The sequence below is a fragment of the Sceloporus occidentalis genome, unplaced genomic scaffold (genome assembly GCF_023333645.1).
Source record: "Sceloporus occidentalis isolate IW3139 unplaced genomic scaffold, rSceOcc1.0.p SCAF_19, whole genome shotgun sequence".
Classification (NCBI taxonomy): Eukaryota; Metazoa; Chordata; class Lepidosauria; order Squamata; family Phrynosomatidae; genus Sceloporus; species Sceloporus occidentalis.
The window spans coordinates 8,666,127-8,694,118 of NW_028316999.1; the positions used below are offsets into that span (position 1 = coordinate 8,666,127).

Consider the following 27,992-nt stretch of genomic DNA (forward strand, 5'->3'; position numbering starts at 1 on the left):
CTTTCAAACTGTATACTTCTATCACACTTTCATCTGCATTCCATTTTCGGCCCTTCAAACATAATTGACACTTATGACTGCCTAACTTTGTGATAAGAACCCATCTTATAGTCACGTTATGGTGCCATTATAGCAGTAATTTTTCCATGCTCTCATCATGAGTATTGCTTTAATCGAAATACCCATACAAAGAGCCAGAGTTACAGATATAAAGAGCTAATTATTAATTCATTTTTTTACGGCAGAGATTAATTTGACTAGGATTATACCCACGGTTTTACATTTTCTCAAATACACACAGGTTTGAAAACAAATTATTCTCAAGTATTTGTTCTGCCTAATTTAAATTATATTTTCTACTTGCCTTTGACCTAATTCTTTCAATTTTCACTTTCAGTTCTTCCATATCTTCCACGTTTTGTAAGCGTTCATAAACCACACTTTTGTAACCTATAATAAAACGTAAGGGCAACGCAGACATTCCATAAGCCTACAAAAAAAAGAATAAATTAAAATGTTGACTTAACTGCAAATACTTTGTTTATATGAACAACTTGACATTCAAATATATATTTAACGCCTTCAAGACCGGGACGTACCTGGTACTTCCTGGTCACGTGTCATCAGTAGACCGGGACGTACCAGGTACGTCATTGATGATACGCGATCCAGCGTCACTCTGAATGCTGGGATCGCTAGGTGATGGCTGCTACTGACCACCGGGTGACCCCAGCGATCCGTGGCAGCCAATCCCCCTCAGTTTCGTGCACGTGAGGGCTTCTGAAGCGAATCACGTGTACGGAACTAGGAAATTTAAATGGGTACACGGTCTTCAAGAGAAGACGCAGTACGAAGGGGATAAAGTACTAACCACAAAAAAGACTGCCATTTTACTTTGTGAATACTGTAATATGGATGTTTTATCTTGTAGGAAAGAAGCTACAGCTCAAGCTGCAGAATCCATTACCAAGAAATACCGTTTCTTCTTTAAAAGAAGGTTCTGCCAATAAGTGTACACAAAGGATTTGCTGAGCCAGGGCTGAAGTTAACTGGCGTTGGGTAAACCAGAATGGCAGATGTCTGTAAGCCAAGGGGTTGAGTGGTAGGGAAAGTGGCATATGGATATGGGGGCATTCTGCAGAATCTCCACATGCATTAAGAAGGGAGAACACTCAAAACATAAAGGGATGACTAAGCTTTAATATGCATTAAAGTGCATATAATACCTGGTGTGGTCTTTTGATTGGTAAATATTGTTTAGTGGATTTCCTGAACTGCAAACTATAGCATAAAACAGCAGAGCACACATTGAAGCTATGTGCATAATGGTAATAAATACACTAGCATATATATAACGGCAAACCATATACAAAAGGTCAGTAATACGCATGGATTTTGTTCTCCTCAGAATTGCGAGATTTGTAAATGCATCACTTTCCTGTGACGTTTAATGCTGCAATTATGTAAAACAAGGTAGTGAAGGTGTCAGAAAGATACAGATGAAACAAAACAAAAAAAAAACACTGACACATTTGTATTCTTATTGACTTTTTGGAGTCTAGCAGGAATACATATTAGGGGAGTATCTCAAAAAACGCACTAATGAAAAATGTTAACCCTCATGATATATATATATATATATATATAGTTGTGCGCTAAGGTTTGCATACCCTGACAGAAATTGTGAAACGTTGGCATTGATTTTGAAAATATGACTGATCATGCAAAAGACCGTCTTATTGAAGGCTAGTGATCATATGGAGCCATTTATTATCACATAGCTGTTTGGCTCCTTTGTGCCAGAAAGAAGCCAATACCACAAAAAGACCAGTTACAATACGCCCGACAACACCTTGACACCCCTCATAGCTTCTGGCACACTGTAATATGACGTGACAAGACCAAAATAGAGATATATGGTCACAATCATAACAGCTATGTTTAGATAGGTATATTGCAAGAAGAATACCAACCCCACTGTGTAAAGTGGTAAATTTGAGATAATCAATATATAAAAATGTTCCTTTGGTTGCATGGTGACTGCACATTTACCACTTCACACCAGAAACAGCCATTATGCTTACCCGTGCCCCCCCCCCGTACTAAAACATCATGATCAAAATTTGTATTATTAATGTTAATTACCACTAAAGAACTTAAGTCGTGTATCCCTCCTGAGTAACGTGAGACAAGGGTACTTATGTATCACGCAATAAAAAGTACCTTGGAGACTGTGTTCTGGAATTAAATCAGACTCCATTCCCTCATCCTGTAGCATTAAAGACTAAGAAATACTTTAATGCCTTTGTCAGAAAATTGTGCAAATCCGAGCTTAGAATATAATAAAACATACATCTATTTGCTTTATTCTTCATACATACTAATCTTAATAGCAAGAAAATTATATTAATAGCAAGAACAAAATACAGGGATCCCAAGGCAGGGAGTGGGGGAGGACGGTTGTTATCCAGAGAGTATTCATATAATCCTTGGGCAAAAAACTTAAAAGGTGTAGTCTGGATAACACAACAGATAAAAGATGAATTGGATTTTGGATTTCTAGACAGAAAAGATTAACTGGAGTAAAGGGATATCAAAAGAGTTGATGGCATACAATTTGTCAACTGAAATATGAATATACTGCATGGCAATGGAGGTCACACTAGCCTGTGCCAGCTTAGCAATAATGAACAGTTATGCAGCCTGTGTATTTAGAAATATGCAAGTCTTTGTGATCTATAAGGTTAAAGAACTCATAATTATTCCACAATCTAAGTATAATTATCTACTTGCTAAAGTGAAATGATAATCTCAGCCATTGAAACAAAACAAATGAAATCCCACAGAAATTATGACATGTGGAAATGTAAATAAGGAATTATTTTTGTTACAATACAACATTAAAAATACAAAATTAAAACAATATTGAGGCATTATATATAACAAAACCTCTAGTTTATTTAGTTACTTGTGAAAATCCATTTATGAATATGGTTTCCTACATAAATTGAATAACACTGCCCCCTAGTGAATAATCAAAGTTGAATCAGCAGTTTTATTTTTTGCAATAACATCTTTTGGCTTACTGTACAGAAATACTGTTTTTCATTAATACAAAAAAAAAAATGAAAAAAAAATATTGGAATCAATTTAGTGCACTTTATCTGTGCTAACTTTTAATGACCACAGAAGCAAAAGTGTAAAAAAATAACATTCTATGATGTACATACCGTATTTGCTCGATTATAAGACGACCCCCCAAAATCTGAATATTAATTTATGAAAAAAAGAAAAAGCCTGAATATAAGATGACCCTATAGGAAAAAATTTCCACCAGTAATTGTTAATTCATCTAAACTATGTGAACAATTTTTTTTTAATAAAAGCTATAATTGAGAAAAAATATTTTGTTTTTATTTCCTTTTTTTTTTCCAACTGGCCCCCCCAGTTATGCACGTCTGCCCCCAGGCTTGCCACTCTGCCCCAGAAATGCCTTATACCCTCTAAATGCCACTGTGCCCCATGATATGCCTTTTTACCCCCTATGTGCCACTCTGCCTCCAGAATTGCCTTATACCCCTATATGCCACTCTGGCATTTAGGGGGTTAAAAGGCATATTATGGGGATGAGAGGCATATAGGGAGGTAGAAAGCATTTCAGGAGGCAGAGTGGCGTATAGAGGGTTAAAAAGGCATTTCTGGAGGCAGAGTGGCATTAAGGGGGTTAAAAGGCATTTCACAGAGCACTCTGCCTCCAGAAATGCCTTATGCCCCCCATTTAACACTCCCTCCCCCTCCCTTCTCCAAACTTACCGGTGCTTCTGAGTCCCCGGTGCTTAGTCCGGGCAGCGTGTAGAGCTCTACGCGACTGCGTAGAATTGCTTAGAGCTCTACACGCTGCCTGGAGTAAGCACCGGTAAGTTGGGGGGGCATAACACAGGAGGATCCAGGTCCCCTGCATCGCTGCGGGGGATCTGGATCTTAGTCGTCTCATAGTCAGACCTATTTGAGGTCTGATTATAAGACGACCCCGATTATAAGACGAGGGGTATTTTTCAGAGCATTTGCTCTGGAAAAAACTTTGTCTTCTAATCGAGCAAATACGGTAATTACGCAAAAGCTTTGCGCAGATGCGTTGAACAAGAAAACTGTAGAAAAAAGGCAGATAAGTGATGCAAACTACTGAGAAGTAGCCTTAGTGGAAAGATTGATAAAGTAGAGGCAGGGCAAATTAAAAAATAATAGGATACTTAAAACCCGGAAATGGATAAATTATATATTTTTTTATGGCTTTAAGTGCTTAAAATGTCTGGTGCCTATTGTGGGCAGAAGAGGGTGGTGTGGCACCAAGAGTAATACTTATTCTACTCTTATGGACAATAGGTGGTGAAGTGCTTCAAAATTATACATTTTTGGCTCTAGCTGGCCTCAGTATCTTGCATATATTAGTAATGTTACAGTTACTTTAATAGCAAGACAGAGCACACAGAGCAAAAAGTAACAGCAGATATTCAAAGACTTCACAAGGATCACAAGAAATAGGGTTTCAGCTATCGACAGCAATGTGATCTCATATCTAAGTAATGTGAAAAGCAGTAATAATTAGAGTGGCATAAGACACAAACAGCAAATACCTCTTTTAACCAGTAAATAACGAAATGTAGACATACTTAAATGAACTAGGTGGCAGTTTCTTCTGGTCATATCATGGTCATATCATTTAAACTAACTGATGAGTGTTGAGTGATTTAATATTCGATTCTACGGGTAATGATTGTATAAAATAATTAAACTAGTTGTGTATATAAAGGTATCTTTTGTTTCTCTACCACTTGAGTTACTAATGCATTTTACAATAATAAGAATATGAGATTATTGAAACTGGACTAATTACAATCTTAAAACGGAAGGGATGAGTAAACGTCTTACATTTAAGGTCTAAGAACCTGAATACATTGTTAGCGGCGTCTTTGTTTTTCATATTATGACTACTCACAGACCTGAACTTCCATGATGTAAAAAGAACAAAGCTGCACTATTTTTACAAGATCATTAGGAAGCTGAACACATTCTTATTGTGTTTAAAGGGATAGGTTATTGGACTTATGGACGCATTGGGGAATTAAAAAATAAATAAATACAGTTATGATAGGCGATGCCATTTTGGTTAACCTAGATGCATCAATATTATCTATCGTAACAGGCTGTAATTGTTATGGGAATGAGTTCCATGCCAGTTTTAGGCTAGCAGGCGAAATATCTTATTATAAATGTAAGGCCAGACCAAAGGTGCCACGGTTCTATATCAAAAAGGTAATCCCTCACTAACGAATGTTATCATGCGTTTAACAATGAAACAAATAGCATAATTTCCTATCATTTTATATCCATGAGTGGCCAAAGGCACTGGATTCATTTATAGATAGCTGATCTTATAGCTCAACAGAGATAAATTATACTTTAAGTAAGGATGTAATCTTATGTAGACATTTGTAGAACTCTATTCACCATAAAAGGTGGCAGTTTTGAAAAGACATGTTCTAGCACTCACTGTAATAGAGCTCGGTTTCCTAATGTTTTTCTAATGCATCTCTTCCTACCATTCTAAATCCTGCTGACAGCTTGGTTATAACAACACAAAGTTGTTGTTTTTTTCATTAAAAAACCTGTTGTTTGCATCTGCCCAGAACCAAACTGTGACCTGGGTGGATTTAGTCTTTTATTCAATACAAATAATGCAAGAAACTAGAGCAGTGCTTTCTTAATGTATTTTCTGTACCAGCAAATATTTTATATTGATCATCTTCTTCTCCCCCAAATAAGCACTGTACAACCTAGAAATCACGACAACTCTAAAAAAATAACAACAAATGACAGTAATTCATTTTACAGGAACCAAATTGCATTGCATTTAAGAATATAGATTGGCAAATGGTACTAAAAGCATGGAGCTTACCGTGTAGGTGATTGCTGCCAACATTCCTATCAAGGTCAAAGAACTAACGGAAAATGACAAGGCTGCCAAACCGTCTGAAATACAAAGTGTACAATCTGCTGAGAACTCATTCATAAAACACCCCAAAAAAATTTTTTATCTGGTGTTGGATTGCACAGTACAATGCAAAGGTTTTAGGCAGGTGTGGAAAAATGTTGTAAAGTAAGAATTTCATGGTCGAAAGGTTTGCATCGTGTTAGCCGTGGAGGAAAGTATATTTAAAATGATACCATTTATTGGTCAACAGAGTTTAATGGCAAGCTTTCAAACCTAGCTGTTAGGTCCCTTTGTCGGGCATTAATGACGCTAAAACACAATTTATTAAATACAAAAGCCAAGTTCGCAGGTTAAGAGAAAGGCAAAATAAACACAGCGATATTGAGAATTTTCTCATCGGTGAATTAGCCGGACTAACAGAGATCTGATACAGTGAAGTCAGAGCATCTTTGTGCATCTACTTCCAGGTTAGAGGGGCCATAAAACAATTTGTAATGTTAGTAGGAATAGGTTAGTTGTGGTAATTCAGTGTTTGTAAAAGGATTATTAATTTGTATCATTATATCAGTGGTTTAATTTTCTGTCTCTAGTGAGACCAGTGAGAAGGGCATTAAGCTGGCGTATCAGTTTGACTTCCCGTATCTGTCTCTGTCTCTGGGTGTGGAACGATTCCATCAGTACTAAGAGCGTCACATAGTGTGCTGTGCCAGGCTGATAGAAATGCTTTCCAAGGGGTGTATATTTTTTTTCTGGGTGATAGTATATCTGTGGTTATTAAACATTGCTGTTGGTAATTTCACACACATAATGAGGTACACTACTTTGGATTATTTGCACACAAAGCAGCCATTGATGTGAGCCTGGTGTCAGTATTTTATCTGTGCTGTGGATGTGTACACAGGTCTCACATCTCTGTCGCTGGGACTGAGAGATACCATTTGAGGTTTGTGAAGGTTGGGAGGCTGTTTGAATGAAAGTGGGGGATTTGGGGGTATTTTCCTTCATCGGTGTGTAGGATTGCTTGTAGTTCTCTTGTGGATTGTAGCCACTAATGGTACTCTCTCTTTTTTTTTTGGATGCTGGTATCTCAGAAGATGTTTTCTTGGGATATTAACGGCGTATTTGAGAGTCTGTGATTTGTATACTCTACTCATGGTTGATGAACTCCTTGAGATTCTGAACATTCTGGTCCATAGAATCCAAACAAAATGTGATTATATCTGATGGATTGACTGTAGATGATTTTTTTGGTATGTCTGGGATGTAAACTGTTGTGTTTCAGGTAGGTCAGTCTGTTTGTTTGTGGTATAGTGAAGTCTGAATGGACTTGTTCTTAATGTAAAAGGTGTCTAGGAAGTGGATTTTTGTGTGGGAGTATTTCAGTTTCAAGGTTATGTCGGGATTGAAGGCACTATAGTCTTCATGAAATCTGAAAAGCTCCTCTTCACTAGCAGTCCAGATTATTAGGATATCGTCTACGTAGCACATATATTCCATATATGGTTTGGTGTGGAAGGTGGAGATGCAGTCCTACTCCAGTTTGGCCATGAACAGATTGGTATATTGTGGTGCCATTCATGTGCTCATTGCAGTCCCCATTCATTGGAGATAAAAGTCCTGTCCTGTAACCAGGTGTTCATTTTACTAGGGGTAAGGATTTTTCAAACCCAGTCAGATGATATCTTTTCTGCAAGTGTTCCAACTCCTGAAATTATGGAACTTCTGGGGATTCCCTCTTTGTGTATTTTGGGGAACATATAGAAGAAGCCCACTTTGGGGTCTGTTGGCATCAGAACTTCCACCTGTCTGATGATGAGTGTTGTTTTATGGTTTTCTTGAGTTTTTTGTTATAGGTGTTTGTGTGATCCTCCTGAAGTTGGACATAGTGTCTGTCATCAGAGAGTTGTCTGCGTGCTTCTTTTATGTAAACATTAGTGTCCATAATAACCACTGCACATCCTTTGTCCACTGGTTTAATTGTAAAGTCTTGTTTGTTCTTAAGTGATCAAATCGCCTTCTGTTCCTTGGTGGTTATGTTGGCAGTCTGGTTTGTTGACTGTGTCTGAAGCTCTCTATATATTGTTCAAGCATGAGGTTATACCTTGGTTTTGGTGTCCAAGTGGGTTTCTTTGTAGGTATTTTGTTGTATTTGTTTTTCCATAGTGTCCATCACAGAGGTATTGGAGAATTTTTCTGCAGTAAATAAGCTGGACTAAACTATAAGAGACTAAAAGATATATAGAGTTCAGTCAGAGCATCATTAATCAGTCTACTCCCTGGTTAGAGGGGCCATAAAACCATTTGAAATGTTAGTAAGAATACATTAGTTGTAGTAATTCAGTGCTTGTAAATGGATTATTAACGTGTAAGGTTATATCGGGAGAGTAATTTGTTGTCTCTATTAAGGCCAGTATAGGGCACTAAACCTGCATATCAGCATTGACCTCCCAGATTTTTCTCTCCCTCTGGGTGCAGAACAATACCATCAGTGCAAGGAGCTAAATACCCCTCATGCTGGCTCTAGAAGTGCTCTCCAACAGACATAGACATGTTAATAAGTTAATATGCAGGTAGGTTGTTCCAAACAACTAACCATAGTCCTTCTGTGGATTTAGGCAGCCTCAGTTGCTTTCTCTCAATCACTTTGGCTGTTTGGGGTCATTGTTATGCTGCATAATGATTTGGGGGCCATTCAGATGCCTCCCTGATGGTTTTGTATGATGGATAAGTATCTGCCTGTACTTCTCAGCACTGAAATGCAGCCTCAAACTTGCAAGCAACCTCCAAACATGTTACCTTTCATCCATGCTGCATTCTATTTTTTTGGCCAACCACAGTTTCTACGGTCCTCAACATTGTCTGTTTATTTACGCTTCTTCAAAAGAACTTTGACAGAACATCTGGAAACCCGTTTGCCTTGAAATTTCTCACAGGGAGAGACCTTACTGATGCACTATAACTACCTTGTGTCTTGTTTCTGTGCTCAGTCTTGCCATGGTGTGTGAGTTTTCACATTAAATGGTCTTCAGCTACCTCACCTTATGTGAGTTTCAACTTACATATTAAAATCGATAATAATTGGCTCCTGTTTGGTATAATTGTTTAACCCCTTAATGACAAAGCTCGTACATGTACGGGCTCAAAATGCTTTGTTTTCAAAGGGTTTAGGGACTGCCCATTGCCCTTAAGGGGTTAATACTACATCTAAGAGTATGGCTAAACAATCCTTGGTTTTATTCAACTGTACCTAGAAGAATTGATGCTGTTTGAAAGGCAATGGGTGGTCACACCAAATAATGCTTTGATTTAGATTTTTCTGTGTTCTGCTCTGTTTTGCTAAATGATACAAATAGTTTTTTTTTTTTTTTTTTTTTAAAGTATTCTTACTTTACAGCATTTTTTCACATCTGCCTAAAACGTTTGCACTACACTACATTTATAATAGGTATTGATTCATCTTTTGTCCTTCTTTTGTACAGAAAAGAACTGCAGACATGACCAAAAAGCATTCAAACAGTATTAATGCATTTTACTTCCCACTGGATAGAAATAGCGATGCAATTTGTCACTTGGGTTCCATATTAAATAATACAGGTTACCTTAAAACATACAAACATATAAAGTAAATGAATGTTAAGTTACAAAGCTGAGAAAAAAATCATGTGATATGGTTTTGATGTGGTTTGCCAAGTAGGCGAGAAGGCTAAAGTTTACAAAGTAACAATATCCAAAATGAGTTAGAGAATGAGGCAAATAAAAAATAAAGGCAATTCTGATACACTTTAAAGTTTGAGCCTCCTTAGGGAGATGTTATTATGGAGCCTGATTCTGTGTTAAGATTCTCAAACAGCTGTGCTTGTTATAAGCAGCTGAACAAGAAGCAATGGCACATGTGTTTATCTAAACAAGACTCAATAATTGTTGGTTGCATGAGTATTACCTCTGGGTTGTAAAGGTGTCCGTCATTGGCAAGACAATGGTAAAGTTCAAATGACAGATGCAAAGAAACAGAGATGGTAGCATAGCTCGAACCAAGAGGATTACAAACACATTGTAAATGGTATTATCTAATTTAGGTTAGAGAATAAGGTTGCTAGAATTTACATAATAAACATATTTTGGGAGTTATATTCAATAACTATGCATGTGTATAATCAAAAAGTGATACAGCTTTACATCTGAGTACAATATAGGTGAATTATTTGAGCTCAGAATTTGTATTTATAAAACAATGCAAAAGAAGTGACAATTTTATTCATCATCCTGAAGTACTTAATACAACTAAGTACTATAGGTGAATGATCTGAGGTCAGAAATTGCATTTAAAAACAAATGCAAAAAGGTTTTCTACCTAAGTGTTTAATTAGAGTTGAGGTGTTGAGTAATGAGAGGCTTAAACGTGTGTGTGCGTGCGTGTGTGCGTGTACTCACAGTTACTTCCCAGTTCTTCAAACAAAAGCATTATCTTTTCCGCCTCAGTGACATTTCTGTTTCTGCTAATGTCCAAAGGGATAAATATTCTATGAAAAAGCAACATATATTAATATATATTTATCTTGCGTTACAATAGATACAATCTATTAGATGGGTACTATAATCTATAAGAAAATTATGCATTGTAGATAAAATTATTTCAAATATGTATTTAACATTAAACATTGTTATAATTGTATGTAAAATTATATGTATGTTTTTGGATAGCCTTTACCAAAGAAAATGGCAATAAGGATCCATGTTATATTTCATCATATTACAGATTAGCATTTTAATCCAAGTAATATATTATATTCATAAAGCAGATATGGGGTTTTTGTAACAAACTAGTTTTCTCGTATTTAAATTGCCACATGTCAATTTTTTTCTCCAACATTGGTCCCCATTTTCTCTTCTTTTTCAATGATCCCTAAAGTATTGTGGATGGTCAGGATTCAGGAAGCATCATTCGTGCTAACAATGAAGATCCATCAGGCGATCTCCATTCACAAATTCTGTTAAACAACCTTTATTTGATGTCTTGGACATTTCTCAAGATATACCTTTACAATCATCTATCAGATTTTTTTTATGATCATCAGATGACAAAACTATTTACAGAAAAGACCTGGAAGTTATGGTCTGGTTGGTGCATGAAAAAGAAACAGAAACCATTTGTACAGATAAATAAATAATTGGCAGTTTTTTTGGCCAAGGCAAAGGCAATTATTGAAAAGTATTATTTAAAAAAAAAATGTAAAGATTGCTAAGATCTTATATATTATTATTTGCTTTAAACTAACACAATAAATGCCCCCTCTGCTCTAAAATAAAATTTGAGGGTATTTCTAGAAAAGATTAATTCCAATTCCTGTGTTGCTATGGATGAAGTCCTTCATTCACTTCAAGTGGTTGTTGTTTGATGTTGGGATTTGTTTTGTTTCTTTCCGAAGATTTAATCTTCATTGTTCAGGCAAACAAAAGTGGTTCTGGATAGCTGGACTCAGTATTTAGAAATAAGACTGTTAATAGTTTGTGTTCCTGAATATTATATATTTTTTTCTTTGGTGCTGGGAGTTAAGTAAAGAAGTATAAAGCATAATAATTGTTTACTGTCTTTAGTTCAATCTTGAATTATAGTGAACTAAATAAGCATTTAAATATTGGACAAATCTACTTACCCAACAAGTAGAAGACAGGAGCAGACCATCATAAATCCAAAAGTATATTTGAGGGCTGTTTTTATTTGCTGAAAAATAAAGCGGTGACAACTTAATGGTTAGAAAAAATAAAATTAATCTGGTCATTTATGCATTTAGTAGTTTGCTATTGAAAAACAAGGTATAAGAGCTTAGCAGAATGAGGTGGATATAATGGTTTTTAGTGGGCTGAAACCTTTTGTTGGGCTATCTCAGATACTGTCATAAGAGGAGTGAAACCATGTCTTTCAACCCTTTTAAAATCTCTAAATAGGCAAGGTACAAAACAACATAGGAAGCCACAAATGACATCTTGGGATCTACAGCGCTCTCTCACAGGTCAGCTTATATTGTTTACAACGCCGCCTATAAAAACCTATAGGGCAGATCACCAAGGAGGAAAACACTGCTTTTCAAGAAGAACATGAATGTTCATCTACTTTATCAAAAATTAACTGAATGTTCCAGGACTCTTGAGGATCAAAGTTCTATGGACAGAAGTATCAAAAAGGAATTCTTTAGGCAATTAGATCCTTATGTTTGGCAAAAAAGGAAACAACATTGCATATTAAGGAGCTCATGCCAGCCAATCAACAATTATGGTGGCAGTGTAATGAGGACGCAATACAAACTCCATTGAGATGCTGTGGCAGGTCCTGAAACAAGCAGTTCATCTTCAAAAACCCACTAATGTCATTGAGTGTGTGGGGGGGGTAGATTTGTATGCAATTGTATTTGGTTTCTGTATACATATAAAAAAAATAACATAAGCAAGAGTATATGAGAGAAGTAAAGCAGATCGCAAGCACTGGAAATTTGTCACAGTTTGAAAAGTCAACCTGTCTGAGAATAATAAAAAAAAAAAAAAAGGACACATGGAAGAATTCTTTTTATAACTAAATAATTGACTTAACTAGTAACATTTCCCTTGGTAATGTTTATTGGCTAATATATCCGTTAAAAAAACAGTCTGTTCGTACTAAATTTAGAAGATTCAATCTAACCCAACTCTGGCTAATTCTAATAAAATCCTTACTTGTACGGTTGTTCTTTAAACAATAATAAAAAACAGGTATTGACATTTTTGCCAATGGAAGTCATTGTATACATTTTGTGATGTTAGGTCAAATTTAAAACCAAAAAAACCCCCCAAAAAAACAAACAAAAACTTACTATACAGCGACCCTCCTCATCATCCTTTTCTTCATAATAGAAATACGCAAAAGGAATCCACATAAACACGCAGAACAAAATGCATGAATAGAAGACTAAAAAGCAAAAACAAAAAATATTATTACTGCATATTATTAGTAGACAACTTGAAATGTGATGAATTGTAAGCCAACAATTGATAGAAAGAAGATTTTGTTCTAATACATGACACTACTGACCTCATAAATAATCAAAACTTGGAAGTGCTACTTTGAGTCCAAATAATTTTTTTATCCTTTCGTGACAATGACAGATTTTATTTTTAGTACCCTTCATACCCTTGTAGTATTTTTGTGTGTTTTTTTTCCCCCACACACATTCTACATTAGGTTTGAATACACAGCCCTTGGTATATGTCACTGTCAAACTCTCCAGACTACAGTGATACCCCCCATGTTCGGTTGTTTGGGGGCTAAAAAGGCCACATTTGAGACGTGTGCATTTTTCCAATTGGAATTCAGACACGTAGTCATCCTGCCCCCATGTATTATTTGGAACATCTTTGTCCAACTCAATTTACCCAGTCAAACCATTTATGTTTCAAACATGTTACAAATGCACTTATTTCAAATGCACTTATTTTTACACCAGCCTTCGTCAAAACCTGTGGCGGTATTTTTCTCACACACGCTGCACTTCAGGTATGAATTAAACGTTCCCGGTAAACATCACCCCAAAATGTACTCCTTGTTGTACTCCTTGTTGAATAGAATTAGTGTAGTAATAACGTAGTTTTGCTCTATGTGATTAAAGAAGGACTATAAATAAGATAAGAAGGATATATAAACGAGAAAAGGGAAGTAAAACAAGGATTAGTTAGATAAAAACAAAAGAAGGAATGTATGTAGAAGAGGATAAAGGTCTAGCTGACTACCTCATTTTATATTTCAGTTCAGTTTTTACAAATGAAAATGAGGGAAAGGGACCTCAGGAAAAAATAATTTGAAATATGTGAGTTTATCAAGGCGGAGGTTCTACTTCAGTTCTCTAAGGTAAACACTAATAAATCGATGGGGCCTGATGGGATACACCAAGTTATTAAAAGAGTTTGGTGGTATACTAGCAAAACCGTTAACTGATTTATTTATTGAATCATTGGTAACGGGAGTCGTCCCTGGGGATTGGAAAGTAGCGAATGTTGTGCCCATTCACAAAAAAGGCAATAGGGAGAAGCCGGGCAACTACAGGCCAGTAAGTCTTACATCTGTAGTGGGGAAATTAATGGAAACAATGTTAAATGACAGGATTGTTGAACATCTGAAGTCACATGGGTTTCAAGATCAAAAACAACATGGGTTTACCTCAGGAAGATCATACCAAATGAATCTTATTGATTTTTTTTTTTGATTGGGTGACTAAAATAATTGATCAAGGTGGTGCAGTAGACATTGCGCATCTGTATTTCACTAAGGCCTTTGACACTGTGCCACATAGAAGACTTATAAATAAACTGCAACCTCTGAGTTTAGATCCCAATGTTGTTGTATGGATAAAGGAGTGGCTGAGTGACAGAAAACAGAGGGTTGTAGTCAATGGCGTATATTCAGAGCAAGGTCTTGTTACCAGTGGGATACCTCAGGGATCTGTACTTGGATATTTTTATTAGTGATATTGCAGATGGTCTTGATGGAAAGGTATGTCTTTTTGCTGACGACACAAAAATTTGCAACAGGGTTGATGTTCCTGGAGGGAGAAGCCAAATGGCAAATGGTTTAGGTAAACTAGAAAAATGGTCAGAGCTGTGGGAACTGCCACTTAATGTGGATAAATGCAAAGTAATGCATCTAGGGCATAAAAACCCAAGGGCAGAGTATAGAATATTTGATAGTGTCCTAACCTCAACGTGTGAGGAAAGGGGATTTAGGGGTAATTATTTCTGAAGATTTAAAGGTAGGCAGACAATGCAGTAGAGCAGCAGGTGATGCTAGCAGAATGCTTGGTTGTATAGCGAGAGGTATTAGCAGTAGAAACAGGGAAAAAGCGCTCATGCCGTTGTACAGATCACTGGTGAGACCTCACTTGGAGTATTGTGTACAGTACTGGAAACCGTATCTCCAGAAGGATACAGACAAAGTCTAGAGAAGGGCTACTAAAATGGTTTATGGATTACAGGATAAATCTTACCAGCAGTGGCGTCGCCCACCCTAGGATATTCCTTGCCCCCCCTGTTGCCACCCCACCGAATTTGGAGCCACCCAGGACAGTCCCGCAATGGGACTTTAACCCCTTGACTGCTAACGACGGCATGGTGCTGTCGCTAGCAGTCAGTCAGGTGCTTACGACGGCACCATGCCGTCACTAGCACTACCCTACCTTGATGGAGGTCACCACCTACCGCGGCGATCTGCCCCTCAAACTGAAGGGCATCACCGGGGCCACCCGATCCAGCCGGTGACCTCTCGCGCAATGACGTCACCGCGCAACTTTATTAACAACTGACAATTGTCAGTTAAAGAGGTATGGGGGCATGCTGTTTAGATGCCTGTATCTGTATCTGCTATGCTATGTTTCCATACATTATTTATGTATACCTGCAAATACAGGGTTTGTATGTCTTGTTCAGTTGATTAATACCTGCAATGCTGTTTCCATGTATTTATTTGATCTATACCTGCAATACTACGTTTCATATATTATTATTGTATACCTGCAAATACAGGATTTGTATGTCTGATTCTGTTGATTTGATATATACCTTCAGTGCTGAGATCACAAGTGAATTTCAATTGATCTATACATGCAAAGCTGGGTTTGTGTGTTAATCTATACCTGCAATCGGCAGCAGGGACTAATATTATATATATATATATATATATATATATCGGCAACTGGGGCTAATATTAATATATATGGGCAGCAGGGGCTAATATATATATCAGCAGCAGGATCTAATATTAGGCCCTGAAATCATTTAGTGCAAAAGTTAAGGTATTGTGTTTAAAGGATTTCAAGGATTAGTCGTACTAAATTGTGGCTTCAGGCTTCCCATGTTGAATGATCAAGTATTGTATTGTCCAATAACAAAAGTATCATTCCATAGCACATTACTTTTGGCAATATATATGTTTTTTCAGTGGTATGATTTAATGGTGGAAATTATTAATGCCCCCCCAGTTTGACTGTGGTATCTTGTGTGCCCCCCCTATATATTGTTTCTAGAGTCGCCACTGCTTACCAGGGCAGGTTTAAGGATCTTAAACTATATAGCCTGGAAGAAAGACGTGACAGGCGGGATACGACAGAAACATTTAAATACTTAAAGGGAATCGACAAGATAAAGGAAGAGAGTTTATTGAAAAAGAGGTATACTACCACAACAAGAGGACATAGTCATAAGCTAGAGGGGCAAAGGTAACACCAGGAAATATTACTTTACGGAAAGGGTAAGGGAAACATGGAATAGCCTTCCAGCAGAAGTGGTAGATGTTAATACAGTAAAGACATTTAAGCAAGCATGCAGTAGGCATAAGGCCAAGCTAGATACAGGATAAGGCCAGGTACTCAGAGGTTGGGCAGACTTGATGGGCCTAATGGTTCTTATCTGCCGTCACTTTCTATGATTATAGAAGGTCTACTTATAATGATGTAAACCGGAGAGCGCTAGGGATGCATGTCAGAACTCCGTTGCTAAGCAACACCAGTGTCTCATTAAAATTGTAAATGCAGTTTTTAGGTGACAGGGAGCATCAATGATAAAATTTCAAAATAGACCCATTTCTCTTTCTGTCCTTTAAACGAAGCTGTGCCACGTTTTCCGACGGACTTGAGGTGAAATAGCACCTTTTATAGTATAAAGTAGGTTTCTTTTAGGCATACACATTTATATACTGTTTTTCAGCCTGCAAATGCCAATACATTGTGGTTTGGTCACTAAAGAGAGAGTTGACACAAAAGTTTGCAGGAGACTTATGGTTTTAACTCTTTTATTCATTATAAAGACTCTGCACTGGCAGGTTTCTTAACCATAAAGGGCTGAGCTTGCCCTGTATAATGTATAATTCAACATGTAACTATGCTTTAAAGAAATCTTGTTGATTAAACATGTATAATGATGTTTAATGTATATTTATAAATATATAAATGTACAAATAATGTATAATACATTATACAGGGCCAACCAAGGTCTTCCAGCAGCAGAAGCTCATTGGGGTTGGCTCTTCATAATGTACAGTGAATTGAAAGAGCTGAAACACCCCTGTCAACTTTCTGCTTAGTGTGCAAAACCCATAGGCTTGTTTAGTGTAAAAAATACAGTGAACTACACAAAATAAAATGTTCTGAAAGTGACAGATCTAATTAGCAAAAAGAAGACAGAAATTGACAATTTTAGAGATAAGGCTGGTTTCCCAATAAACGATTTGATACTTTTATAGTTACTGCTATGTAACAGATTACTTTGAATTGTCTAAAAAAAATTTTTTATTTTTTGTTTATTTATTTTAAAAAAAATTTGATACATGGCTAAAAGTATTAAGCTACTTTAGTTATCTGTACTAATTTAGTTCCAAGAAAGCTACTCATTTCTTACAACAGAGCATTTCCCTGAAGTATCTCCAGGATGCACTTTTAGTAATCTATGCAACAAGGTGCCTCATACATTGCCTGTGATGGTTTATATTTGGACATTATAACAAGCTTTATTGTATACTGTTTGACCAAAAGTATGTAGACACCCTTTCTAATTACAGAGTTTAGTTGTTTCAGACTCATTACTAATGGGTGTATAAAGCACTTATGCAGCCATCTCCATAGGCACACAGTCATTAGATGCCACCTTTTTCAGTTTGTGAAATTTCTCTCCTGCTATACCTGCCCCGGTCCACTGTAAGTGTTAATATTGTGAAGCAGAAGTGTCTAGGAGTAACAACAGATGCCAGGAGAACACCAACTACCTAGAATACATAGTGCCTACTGAAAAGCTAGGTGGAAGAGGGACAATGGTCTAGGGCTGTTCTTGGGGTTTGGGATAGGCCCCTTAGTTCCAGTGAAGGGTAATGTTAATTCTACACCATACAAAAGCATTTCAGACAATTGCATGCTTCCAACTTCTTGGCACCAGATTGTGGAAGAAGCTTTTGCGTTTCACCATGACTGTGCCCCAGAGCACAAGCAAGGTCCATAAAAGGTTTGATGGGTTTGGTGTGGCCTTCCCAGAAGACCGGTGGCTTTTCTAGCTGCAAGGGGGATAACTCCATATTAATGCCCATGGTTTTGGAATAGGATATCCAGCAAGTTCATACAGATGCGATGGTCAGGTGTCCACATACTTTTTTGTTATATAGTGCATTTTGACACAAAACCATAACAGTTTTCACAATCTAAACATTTGTCAACAAGCAATGGGGACTACGTATAAACATGTCCATGTCAAAAATGTATGGTTGCTGTGACACAAATTAATTATCCACTGAAAAATTAGCATTGTCTCTGCCAGGCCATATAAAACAGATCAAATTAAAAGTGAAGAACTCTCTCCAATGTCTTATTATCAATAGAGCAAACTGTATGAATATTTGGGGTGTTTTCACCAAGCAAGGTGTTTGCAGGAGCTGAACAATTTCCATTTAGGGCTAATGAGGCCCTTAATGGTGCATAGAAAAATCTCAGAGATAATGCTTAATTAAAATAACATTAACTAAGCATTATGCAGGACCAGCTCTAGCAGGAAAAGCTTCCGGAGGTTGACCATTCATAACGTTAATCAAAGTCAGGGAGATGAATGTTAAACTCCCCAGCAAACGCCAAATTTAGTGAATATACCTGAATATATATCAGATTGACTTTAATCATTTACCAATTTTAGTAACTACGAGGGCTTCACTGGTCCCCGTGTGGCTACAATTCTTTAAAACTATGTTACAGAGATAAGTTCGTAGGGTTGTGAACAGAGGGGTGACTAAGCTAGTATGGCATATATATAAGTACGGGGTAACGGAAAAAAAAGGGAGCGACTGAAGTACTTAAAGGGTCTGTTTTTCTTGTGATTATGTGAATGATAAAGGGGAAAAAACGTAAAAAAATAAAAGGGGGGGCTTCAGATGCAGGTCAATATAAGCAGTAAAAAAAAACAGGCAGATAATGCAAATGGAGATATGTTTGTTAGAATAATAAGCTATGTGATTACTATATTACAATGTAAAATATACTGTCTGTGATTACAAGCTGCTCATGTGAACAGATGTGTGTGTACTTTTCCCGAGACTAAACAAAAAGAAATGAAGTAACTTAGCAAATAAATATATTTGAGTAAAAAAAAAAGTAGCTGATTAAAATGTGAAAGCTTGCACATATTTTTACATAGCTGACTTGTAAAAACAGATCACGCATAAAGCTTGCAATATAAATTAAAACGATTGACATGATTCATGAGACAACAGCTCTGTGTTCAAGCATACATAAAAAAAGAACTGAATGAGATGGATAAACCTAGCACAGGACTAGACGAGTCACACCAAGGTGAATTGATCTGTCTCAGAGGAGACAACGACAATCTTAAGTTTTGCTCACACAGCACACCGCCTGTGCTTTTGCATAGAACAGGTATCCTGATTTCCATTTAATAATTAACCACATACTCTTTCTGCTTCACATGAATATCCAGCTAAACAGTTCCGTGCTATTAAACCATTAAAGTTAAAAAGAAAAAATGTATCAATAAGACTTATGGTATTCCTAAAAGGAGATTCTATTAAGTTGTACTTTATAAATGATATATAACATGAGTTTATATCTTTTGGTTTAAATATGTATGCTGTAACAGGGTACCTTAAATATAAAGGGGCAGTCAAACCTTCAAGTATCTTTATTTTATGATAAATTCTACCACTATTTGAAACCTCAAAAAAAATCTCAAAATTCTCTCTTAATTTGCAAACATTACACATGTCTTAAAATAGATTACTTAGCAAAATAAATGATATTATGGAGGAATGTTAAAAAGTATTTTACAATTATATATACATCTACATATGATTGGAGCAAAAGGAAAAGGAAAATACTAAATCTTTACATGGACAATGGTTACCACAGAAGATCCCTGCCCCGATTTATGAAAAAGTTATTAGACCCCCTATATGTAATTTAGACAAATTATTACGACAATAGGCCTCATCATAGTATATTCAAACCTTAACCATTCGTCAGTCCACTGAACATATGATCTGTATGAACTTTGTGAATTAAACTTATAAATGAATGCAAAATCTCAAATATTGTTCAATGAAGACAAAAGCTGTAAGATGTCCAACTGCTAAACGATCATTACGTGATCTTGAGTAAGCTGTCCAATTCATTTTGCCTAATTGTCTCTACAATATTAATTACAGCGGGAATACAAACATCATACTGGGAATTTAAACAGGCAGTTGTAGGATTCCATAAAGTATACTTACTGTAATAGGCAATTAAAACTGTGCTCTCAATCTGCAGCCGTGTGGTGTTGTCTGCTGCCCAATCCTAACAAGAATAAAAGGAGAACCGTTACGTCACTAGAAGGGAGTAAACTAAATGTATAAAATTAATTAAAAAATGAAGGAAAAAAAGAATCTGAATGTCAGTTCAGAAGGAAAACTAACATAATAGTTAAGGAAAATCATGGCTTAGCATGGACTCATCTACATCTACTTAAAAGTACATTAAATCAACAGCATAACAAACTAATTAAAAGTTTAACCCCTTAAGGACAATGGGCGGTCCCTAAACCCAATGAGAACAATGCATTTTGAGCCCGTACATGTACGGGCTTTGTCATTAAGGGGTTAAAAATGATCTTGTCAGCACGGCTACGGCTCTTCTAAATCACTTTTTACATTACTTCCTATATGAGTCACATGTAGATTTTATGGTATCTTCTAAGAAGACATACATCAATAAGCAACTGGGCAGCTTTTTAAATCAGGGATATATTTAGCCCATTCAGGACACATTTCTGGCACTTTGAGGCCAACATTGGCTGTATGTCATTAGTGTGGCTGACAGCTATATATGTGCAGATGCCTGCTACGTTGTTCTGCCCATGTAGCTTGCGGCCAGCGGCTGGATATACCCGACTACACGCTATGAGAGCATAAAAACGTGCAACACTGTCAGCCAGGTGGCCAATCCAGGCCCAGTTCCTACAACTAGCTGTTTGGGTAAAAGGGATTCCTCAATGTTAATCTTTCTATTTCAATGTTAATTCAGCTTAAGCCAAAGCTTTACCACCGGTATTTTGTTTTATACAATTCTCACATTGATTATTTGTGATTGTTTTAAAAGGTAAAAAGGACGACATATTATATTGTAATACAATGTAGAAAACGGAGTAATTAAAACAGCTCGGCTTTTATTCCTTTGAAATGCCTTGCTCTGATATTTAAATGTAATTCATTTTCTCCAAAACTACTGGCAGGTATGTGAGCTTTCATGTTTAAATTCAACAATCCCTAGGTGGGAAGAACAAGGAGCAACTCATTTTGTATGACTTGATAAAACAATCAGTTCCTGAGTCACGGCAAACAAGGTGCTAAATGAAGGGATGTCGCACACAGTTGGAAGGCACAGCTGCCTGGGATGCTTAAAAGTACATCTGTTCTGAAAAAAACAACAACATCTGCATTCTTGGATCTCTGTGATATACCGTATTTGCTCGATTATAAGACAAGGTTTTTTTCAGAGCAAATGCTCTGAAAAATACCCCTCGTCTTATAATCGGGGTCGTCTTATAATCAGACCTCAAAGTCTGACTATGAGACGACTAATATCCAGATCCCCCGCAGGTGCAGGGGACCTGGATCCTCCTGTCTCCACAGGAGACAGTGGCATATAAGGGGTATAAGGCATTTCTGGGGCAGATGTGCATAACTGGGGGGCAGGTTGGAAAATAGAAGGAAATAAAACCAAAATATTTTTCTCAATCATAGCTTTGATTAAAAAAATAGTTTAAATGAATTAACATTTACTGGTAAAACTTTTCTCCTATAGGGTCATCTTATATTCAGGCTTTTTCTTTTTTTCCTAAATTAATATTAAGATTTGGGGGGTCGTCTTATAATCGAGCAAATACGGTATTACCATGAACTAAAAATTAATACACAGCTAATCGGCGGAGTGTAAGCTATAGCATTAATATGTAAGATTTAAAATAAATAAATAAATATATATATATATATATATATATATATATATATATATATATATATATATATATATCTGTAAATCATGTTTTCCACCAAAATCAAAAAAATACTGTGAAGTAAATGGATCGTTCAACAAGTTGTTTTTAAATCAGTGGGGACTGAACTCACAAGAACACGTTTGCAGTATCCGAGTTCTGCCATGAGCCTAATGAAGTATTCTCAATGAGAATTGGAAAGTTTAAAAGGCCATTTGTTCCGTTTAAATTGCCTCGATGTTTCATTATTGACATGGTGATTCTTTGTATTAAAAGACTAATACAACTCGGTTTAAAAATCAAACTTGTAAAACTACGTATGTGAATTTACCCCAGAGAATCATAAATACAAAAGATGGGAACACAACTTTTAGGGAACCAGACAATACAGCTTGCAGAGGAGTGTGATAGACTCATATCAAGCATGAATAAGCCATCATTCTGCAGTGAGTCCTCCCCATTCCCAATATAACACGCATAGGGATCATCAACAGCACAGACTGTTAGAAATATTAAAGCGAACAAAATTTTTTTTTAAAAACACACAACCTCCCCCCAAATTTTTTTTTTAAAAAAGCATGCAGTCTTTGTGGTACAAATCTCTACTTCTGAAAAACGCAATGGCCTTTTGTATAAAGTCTCAAGCCCTACTCATTTCTTTCTATGCAGACTTAAAGCAACCATAGTTGTCCCTGATGGGTATAAAATGTAGCGGCAAGAATCATCAGACCACAGAAGAGGAGGGCAGCTGCATCATCTTCTTCTTCAGGAAGAGCGCATATTAAACACGGTACTGACCCTGACCCTTTAAGATCTGCATTTCATAGAAGTATCATGACATCTGCCCAGTCCTATTAGGGGTGGTCTTCAAATGCAGATGTGGTCATTCTTCCACAGTCACCACTTTGCCATAACTGATATACAGTATTAACTTACCTTAAATGTGCCATTTTCATTTTTCATATAAGAGACAAGGAAAATGTCCACAGGCAGAATTGCTGAGGTGGTCAGGGCAAGAGTCAGCGAACATATCGCTGTCAGAGTCGGAAACACTTCACTGAAACGATTGCTTTGGTATCTTCGGACATAAATCCAACTAAAAACCAAAAAAATCTGAAAAAGAAAGAGGATATTGGTCAGACAAAACAAGATGGCGTCAGTATGGCAGATTGCTGCCATGCTTGAACACTGAAACAGTTGCAATTACGTAACAGAACTTTCAAATACAACGTTTTATTTTGTTGCAGGTACAACAGCAAGTGCAAAAGACATAAAAACACCAACACATAATGACAGCATTAGCATAAATACTAAACAATTGCTTTTACAAACGCTTGGGGAACTACTTATCTCCTGAGGTCTAACAGGTCCCAACAGTTTCATGTGAATACGATCAAGGTAGGGCTGCAACAACTAATCGATAAAATCGATAATAATCGATAATGAAATTCGTTGGCAACGAATTTCATTATCGATTAGTTGAATCGATTATTATCGATTATAAAATGAGGGTTTTTTCAGAGCAAACGCTCTGAAAAATCCCCCTCATTATATAATCCGTTTAGTCTGACTCACCGTCTCACAGCAGCAGCTCCTACTTACTCCCCCTCCCTGTAATCACTGTGACAACTGGCCCCGCCCCTTCCTTCTCCAGGCCAGAACCAGATGGCTGTGACACTCATCTAACTGTAAGTATATGTATATATATATATATTTGGGCTACTGAAAGTTAGGGGAGGTGGGGGTTAATTTAGGGGCAGTTATGGTTAGTGGGGTGTTTAGGGTTAATTTAGGGGCAGTTATGGTTAATTGGGTGTTTAGGGTTAATTTAGGGGCAGTTATGTTAATAGGGTGTTTAGGGTTAATTTAGGAGCAGCTGTGGTTAATTGGGTGTTTGGGGTTAATTTGAGGCAGTTGTGGTTAATGGTGTGTTTAGGGTTAATTTAGGGGATGCTGTGGTTGATGGGGTCTTTAGGGTTAATTTAGGGGATGCTGTGGTTAAGGGGGTGTTAAGGGTTAATTTAGGGGCAGTTATGGTTAATGGGGAGTTTAGGGTTAATTTAGGGGAATCTAAATCCTGGGGGCAGTGAAGTGACATATCTGGGGGTATAAGGCATATACAGTATATAAGGCATATGTGGGGAGGGCAGTGTGGCATGTCTGGGGAGGACGGAGTGGTGTATCAGGGTGTATAAGGCATATCTGGGGGTAGAGTGGCATATCTGGGGGTAGAGAAGTGGCATGTCTGGGAGGCAGGGTGGCATGTCTGGGGAGGATGGAGTGGGGATATAAGGCGTATCAGGCACAGTGGCAGATGTGGGAGGCAGCGTGGAGTGGCAGATGTGGGAGGCAGCGTGGCATATGTGGGAGGCATTGTGGAGTGGCAGATGTGGGAGGCAGCATGGCGTGGCATATGTGGGGAGGGCAGGGTGGCATGTCTGGGGAGGATGGAGTGGTGTTTCAGGGGGTATAAGGCGTATCAGGCACAGTGGCATGTGGGGGGTAGAGTGGAGTGGCAGATGTGGGAGGCAGCGTGGAGTGGCAGATGTGGGAGGCAGCGTGGTGTGGTATATGTGGGAGGCAGCGTGGAGTGCTGTGGTAGGCAGCGTGGCATATGTGGGGGGGCAGCATGGCATGTCTGGGAGGCAGCGTAGCAAGCCTGGGCTCAAATGTGCATATATTGGGGGGCTGGTTGGGAAATAAAGACAAGAAATGTATTATCAAAGTTTTTTTATTCTGCTGTTTGTATTTAACATCATTTGTTTAGTAAATTATTTTAAATAAATGAAAAATTTACATTCATTTTTTTTATCCGATTAATCGATTAATCGAAAAAATAATCGGCCAACTAATCGATTATTAAAATAATCGTTAGTTGCAGCCCTAGATCAAGGTAAACAAATTATACAAGCATGGTCCTTAGGTTGCCAAGCCAATATAATTTAAAATAATCCAAAAGTTATTAAAACTTAAAAACTATGTTACTTTTAAAAATTAATTGATGCAAAAATTGTAGTAGGTATCTGCTATAGATAAAACAACAGAAATGGGTCTGATCTCACAATGGGCAGACTAGACACCTACGCTCACCTATGGTTAACCACCTGCTTTAATGGAGTGGGAAGCCACATAGACCACTTTTTCAGTACAGCTCCCCAAGTACTCTGGAAGAGGTGTACCTAGAGGGGTTCACGCTGCCAAGACCCCAAGTACTGTAGACCTCCAAGTTAGGGATGAGCCAAGAGACTCGCATGTGAGTCTGTCTTATTCTCTTGGGATCAGGGAGCCAGTTAAGAAATATTTCCACTGGTGAAGGTACAAAGCATACTTCTTTCCAGTACCGTTCTCAAAATCAGCCTTGGACGGCAAAAGAGCTGGTCCAAAATTAGTAAGCTAAATTGTGTTACTTTTCAGACAGGTTCAGCCTGTGCTAATACGATGTGAATACCTGTGTACTGCGGTACAGTGAGGAAAAAAAAAAAAAAAGATGAGAATCCCGGTCTCGGAATTCTCAAAAACGGGTTTAATTAGCCTTTAAAATGCCACATCAGTTGTGCCCTACGCTAAATGAAAGTTCTAGGTGCCTCAAAAGCCAGCCACCGATATGATGACGTTGCACGTTAAGTAAGCAGGTATCCTAATTGAGATTATATTAAAGGAGAACTTGTAGCGATCACAGCTTCTGGCACAGCAAGATGTATTAAGCCCACCAATATCATGTTTTGCTCATGGGAGGCTGGGCCGGGATTCATAGTTTTGCCAGGCTCAGCCAGACATCTCCTGGAAGCCTAGGAGCTGGGAAAGAAGCGGAAAAAGGGCACACAGCTATCGCATGCTTTAAAGTGTATATGATGTCTGCAGTGTCCCTTTAAGGAGTTTGCGGGAGACTCCAACATCAACTTGGCATAAAGGGGGGATTCTGCATTCTCTATACATGCAGTTGCTTGGGGGTGAGGAGGCATTGGAATTTAAAGGGACCACGCAGCCATAATACACATTGCATGGTGTATAATAGCAGGGATGTCCCTCTCTGGCAAACTTTTTAGTATACTTGTAAATTCACCAATGCCAATTACCAATAAAATGTAAAAAATAAAAATCCCTAAGCTTCAAAAAAAAACAAAAACCGGACTGATTTTGTATCTGAAAACCTTTGCAATCGAGACAGGAAAGGTTAATAGAGGATTTGCATCCAAGATGGACTGTCCCTACTAAAGCAGGATACTTGGGACTTGTGTGTTTTGCTGTTCGTAACGATGTACGCACACACTGTGTATATAATAAAAGTCGGTACGCCATGCATGTATATGCAAACATACGACATTCCTAACGACTAAAAGGACATGTCATTAACAATACGCCCTTTACGCCGCTACACTATGTGTCGCCGCTATCGACAAACCACAAGGGCATCAGCATTTCCTGTAGGGGGCGGACACCTCGTGGAGACTCAAACTCCCGCCTCCTGTCATGACAGACAAGGCTAAGCAGCTAGCTTTTCACATAGCAAGTTAAAATGGCGCCTACCAGTAATAACCCCGTAAAGGGACCCCATCCGATCAGAAGCGCCAAGTAGTCCGCCGCCATTTTGCAGCTTCCTGCTTCTCTGACATCTGTGAGAACGTGTGACAGCGTGAAATACAAGCCGACTGGTGCCAACCCGAATAAACAATCGCAATAACCAGCCAACGCTTCTACCGTCTACCACACGCCGGATAGGAGGAGCTCGTTATCACTAGTGTAATGGCGCACGGCGCCCCGTAACCACGGCAACCGAGGCAAATATTCGGTGTCTCGCGATGTCATCATGGATTTTCTTATGATTATTTTTTAGAATTTATAAAGTAGTAAAATACATATAGCGTTTGGTTTCTCGTATTTTCGTGTTATGTGTTAATGTTTTGTGCGTCATTCTTTAACCCACTACCACTGTTGCAGTGGAAGCATGAGGCATATCAGCCACCATTTAAAAAGGGAATGGACTTTTAGAGGGCAGGGGTGGAGCTTTACCATTTTTTTTATTGTGGGAGTTTGTAGCTTTTTACAATAAATAACTTTTATAGCTACCTGCCACCTGTTCTGAATTTGCCAGGACAGTCCCTTTTTTGGGCCCTGTCCCATCAAAGTCGGGTCTGTCCCCTTATGTATAGGTAGCATTGCGTTTAAGCTGTGTATGTCTCAGACACATGCATCCTAAATGCTGGTAAACGAGCTCCAGGCAACCCAGGACAGAAGGAGGTGGAGCCTAAGATAAGCCATGTAGCGCCACATACTGCCAGCAACTATAGGCTCTGCCTCTTTGTGTCCCTGGACACCTGGAGCAAAAGTTGGCAAGTATGTAACTAAGTGCTGTAAAGTATGAATGCTTGAGGTATAGTGGAAGGCAAATCAGATCTGGTCAAGCCCGGATTGGCCATCTGGCATACCGACAAATGACCGGTGGGCTGCTGGCCGCGGCACCACACACTCACCCAATCAGCCGCAGTGCGTGCCCAGCAATTGGATATGCCTAGCCACATGCTACTTGAGCATAAAAACTAGCCGTCAACTAGACTTATGTCGAAAAACCGACGCTGGCCTTAAAGGGCCAGGGCCACCCCGTCTTCCTCATTTTTTGGTGCAGGACCAAAGACAATGAACTAACGCTAGCTAAGTATAGAAGGATAGTAGAAGAAACCCAAAACAATCCAACTCTACCTGTAGTATTTAAGATTTAAAACTGCCTCACTGAACCCTCCTTGGTTTCTGCGGCCAGGCTTGGGAACAAAGGGAAGGGATGGGCAGAGGCCAGCAGCGCTCTGCTTCGATGCCAGCAGTTCATCTGGGGGATCTGGCTGGGTCTTGGTCAGTTTCTGAGCCATATTGTGGGGAATGGTGCAGCATGTCTGGGGTGAGGGAAGGGAGCGGGCCCGGCTTTTTGTGCTTCTGGTGGGGGTACAATACTCACAGGAGGTACCTGGGCAAG

General features: G+C 38.1%; 1 protein-coding gene across 1 annotated transcript in view; it reads right to left on the reverse strand.

Annotated features, from left to right (window-relative positions):
- Window positions 1-27,992, reverse strand: part of LOC149302374 (lysosomal cobalamin transport escort protein LMBD1-like) — a 53,228-nt gene that overhangs the window by 21,058 nt on the left and 4,178 nt on the right. Inside the window, exons 3-9 of the mRNA XM_089482447.1 lie at window positions 22,964-23,140; window positions 20,268-20,331; window positions 12,838-12,932; window positions 11,647-11,714; window positions 10,424-10,512; window positions 5,957-6,030; window positions 365-490 (exon numbers count right to left, since the gene is read on the reverse strand). Of these exons, the coding sequence (XP_089338573.1) occupies window positions 365-490; window positions 5,957-6,030; window positions 10,424-10,512; window positions 11,647-11,714; window positions 12,838-12,932; window positions 20,268-20,331; window positions 22,964-23,140 (693 nt within the window). The remainder of the gene's footprint in view (window positions 1-364; window positions 491-5,956; window positions 6,031-10,423; window positions 10,513-11,646; window positions 11,715-12,837; window positions 12,933-20,267; window positions 20,332-22,963; window positions 23,141-27,992) is intronic.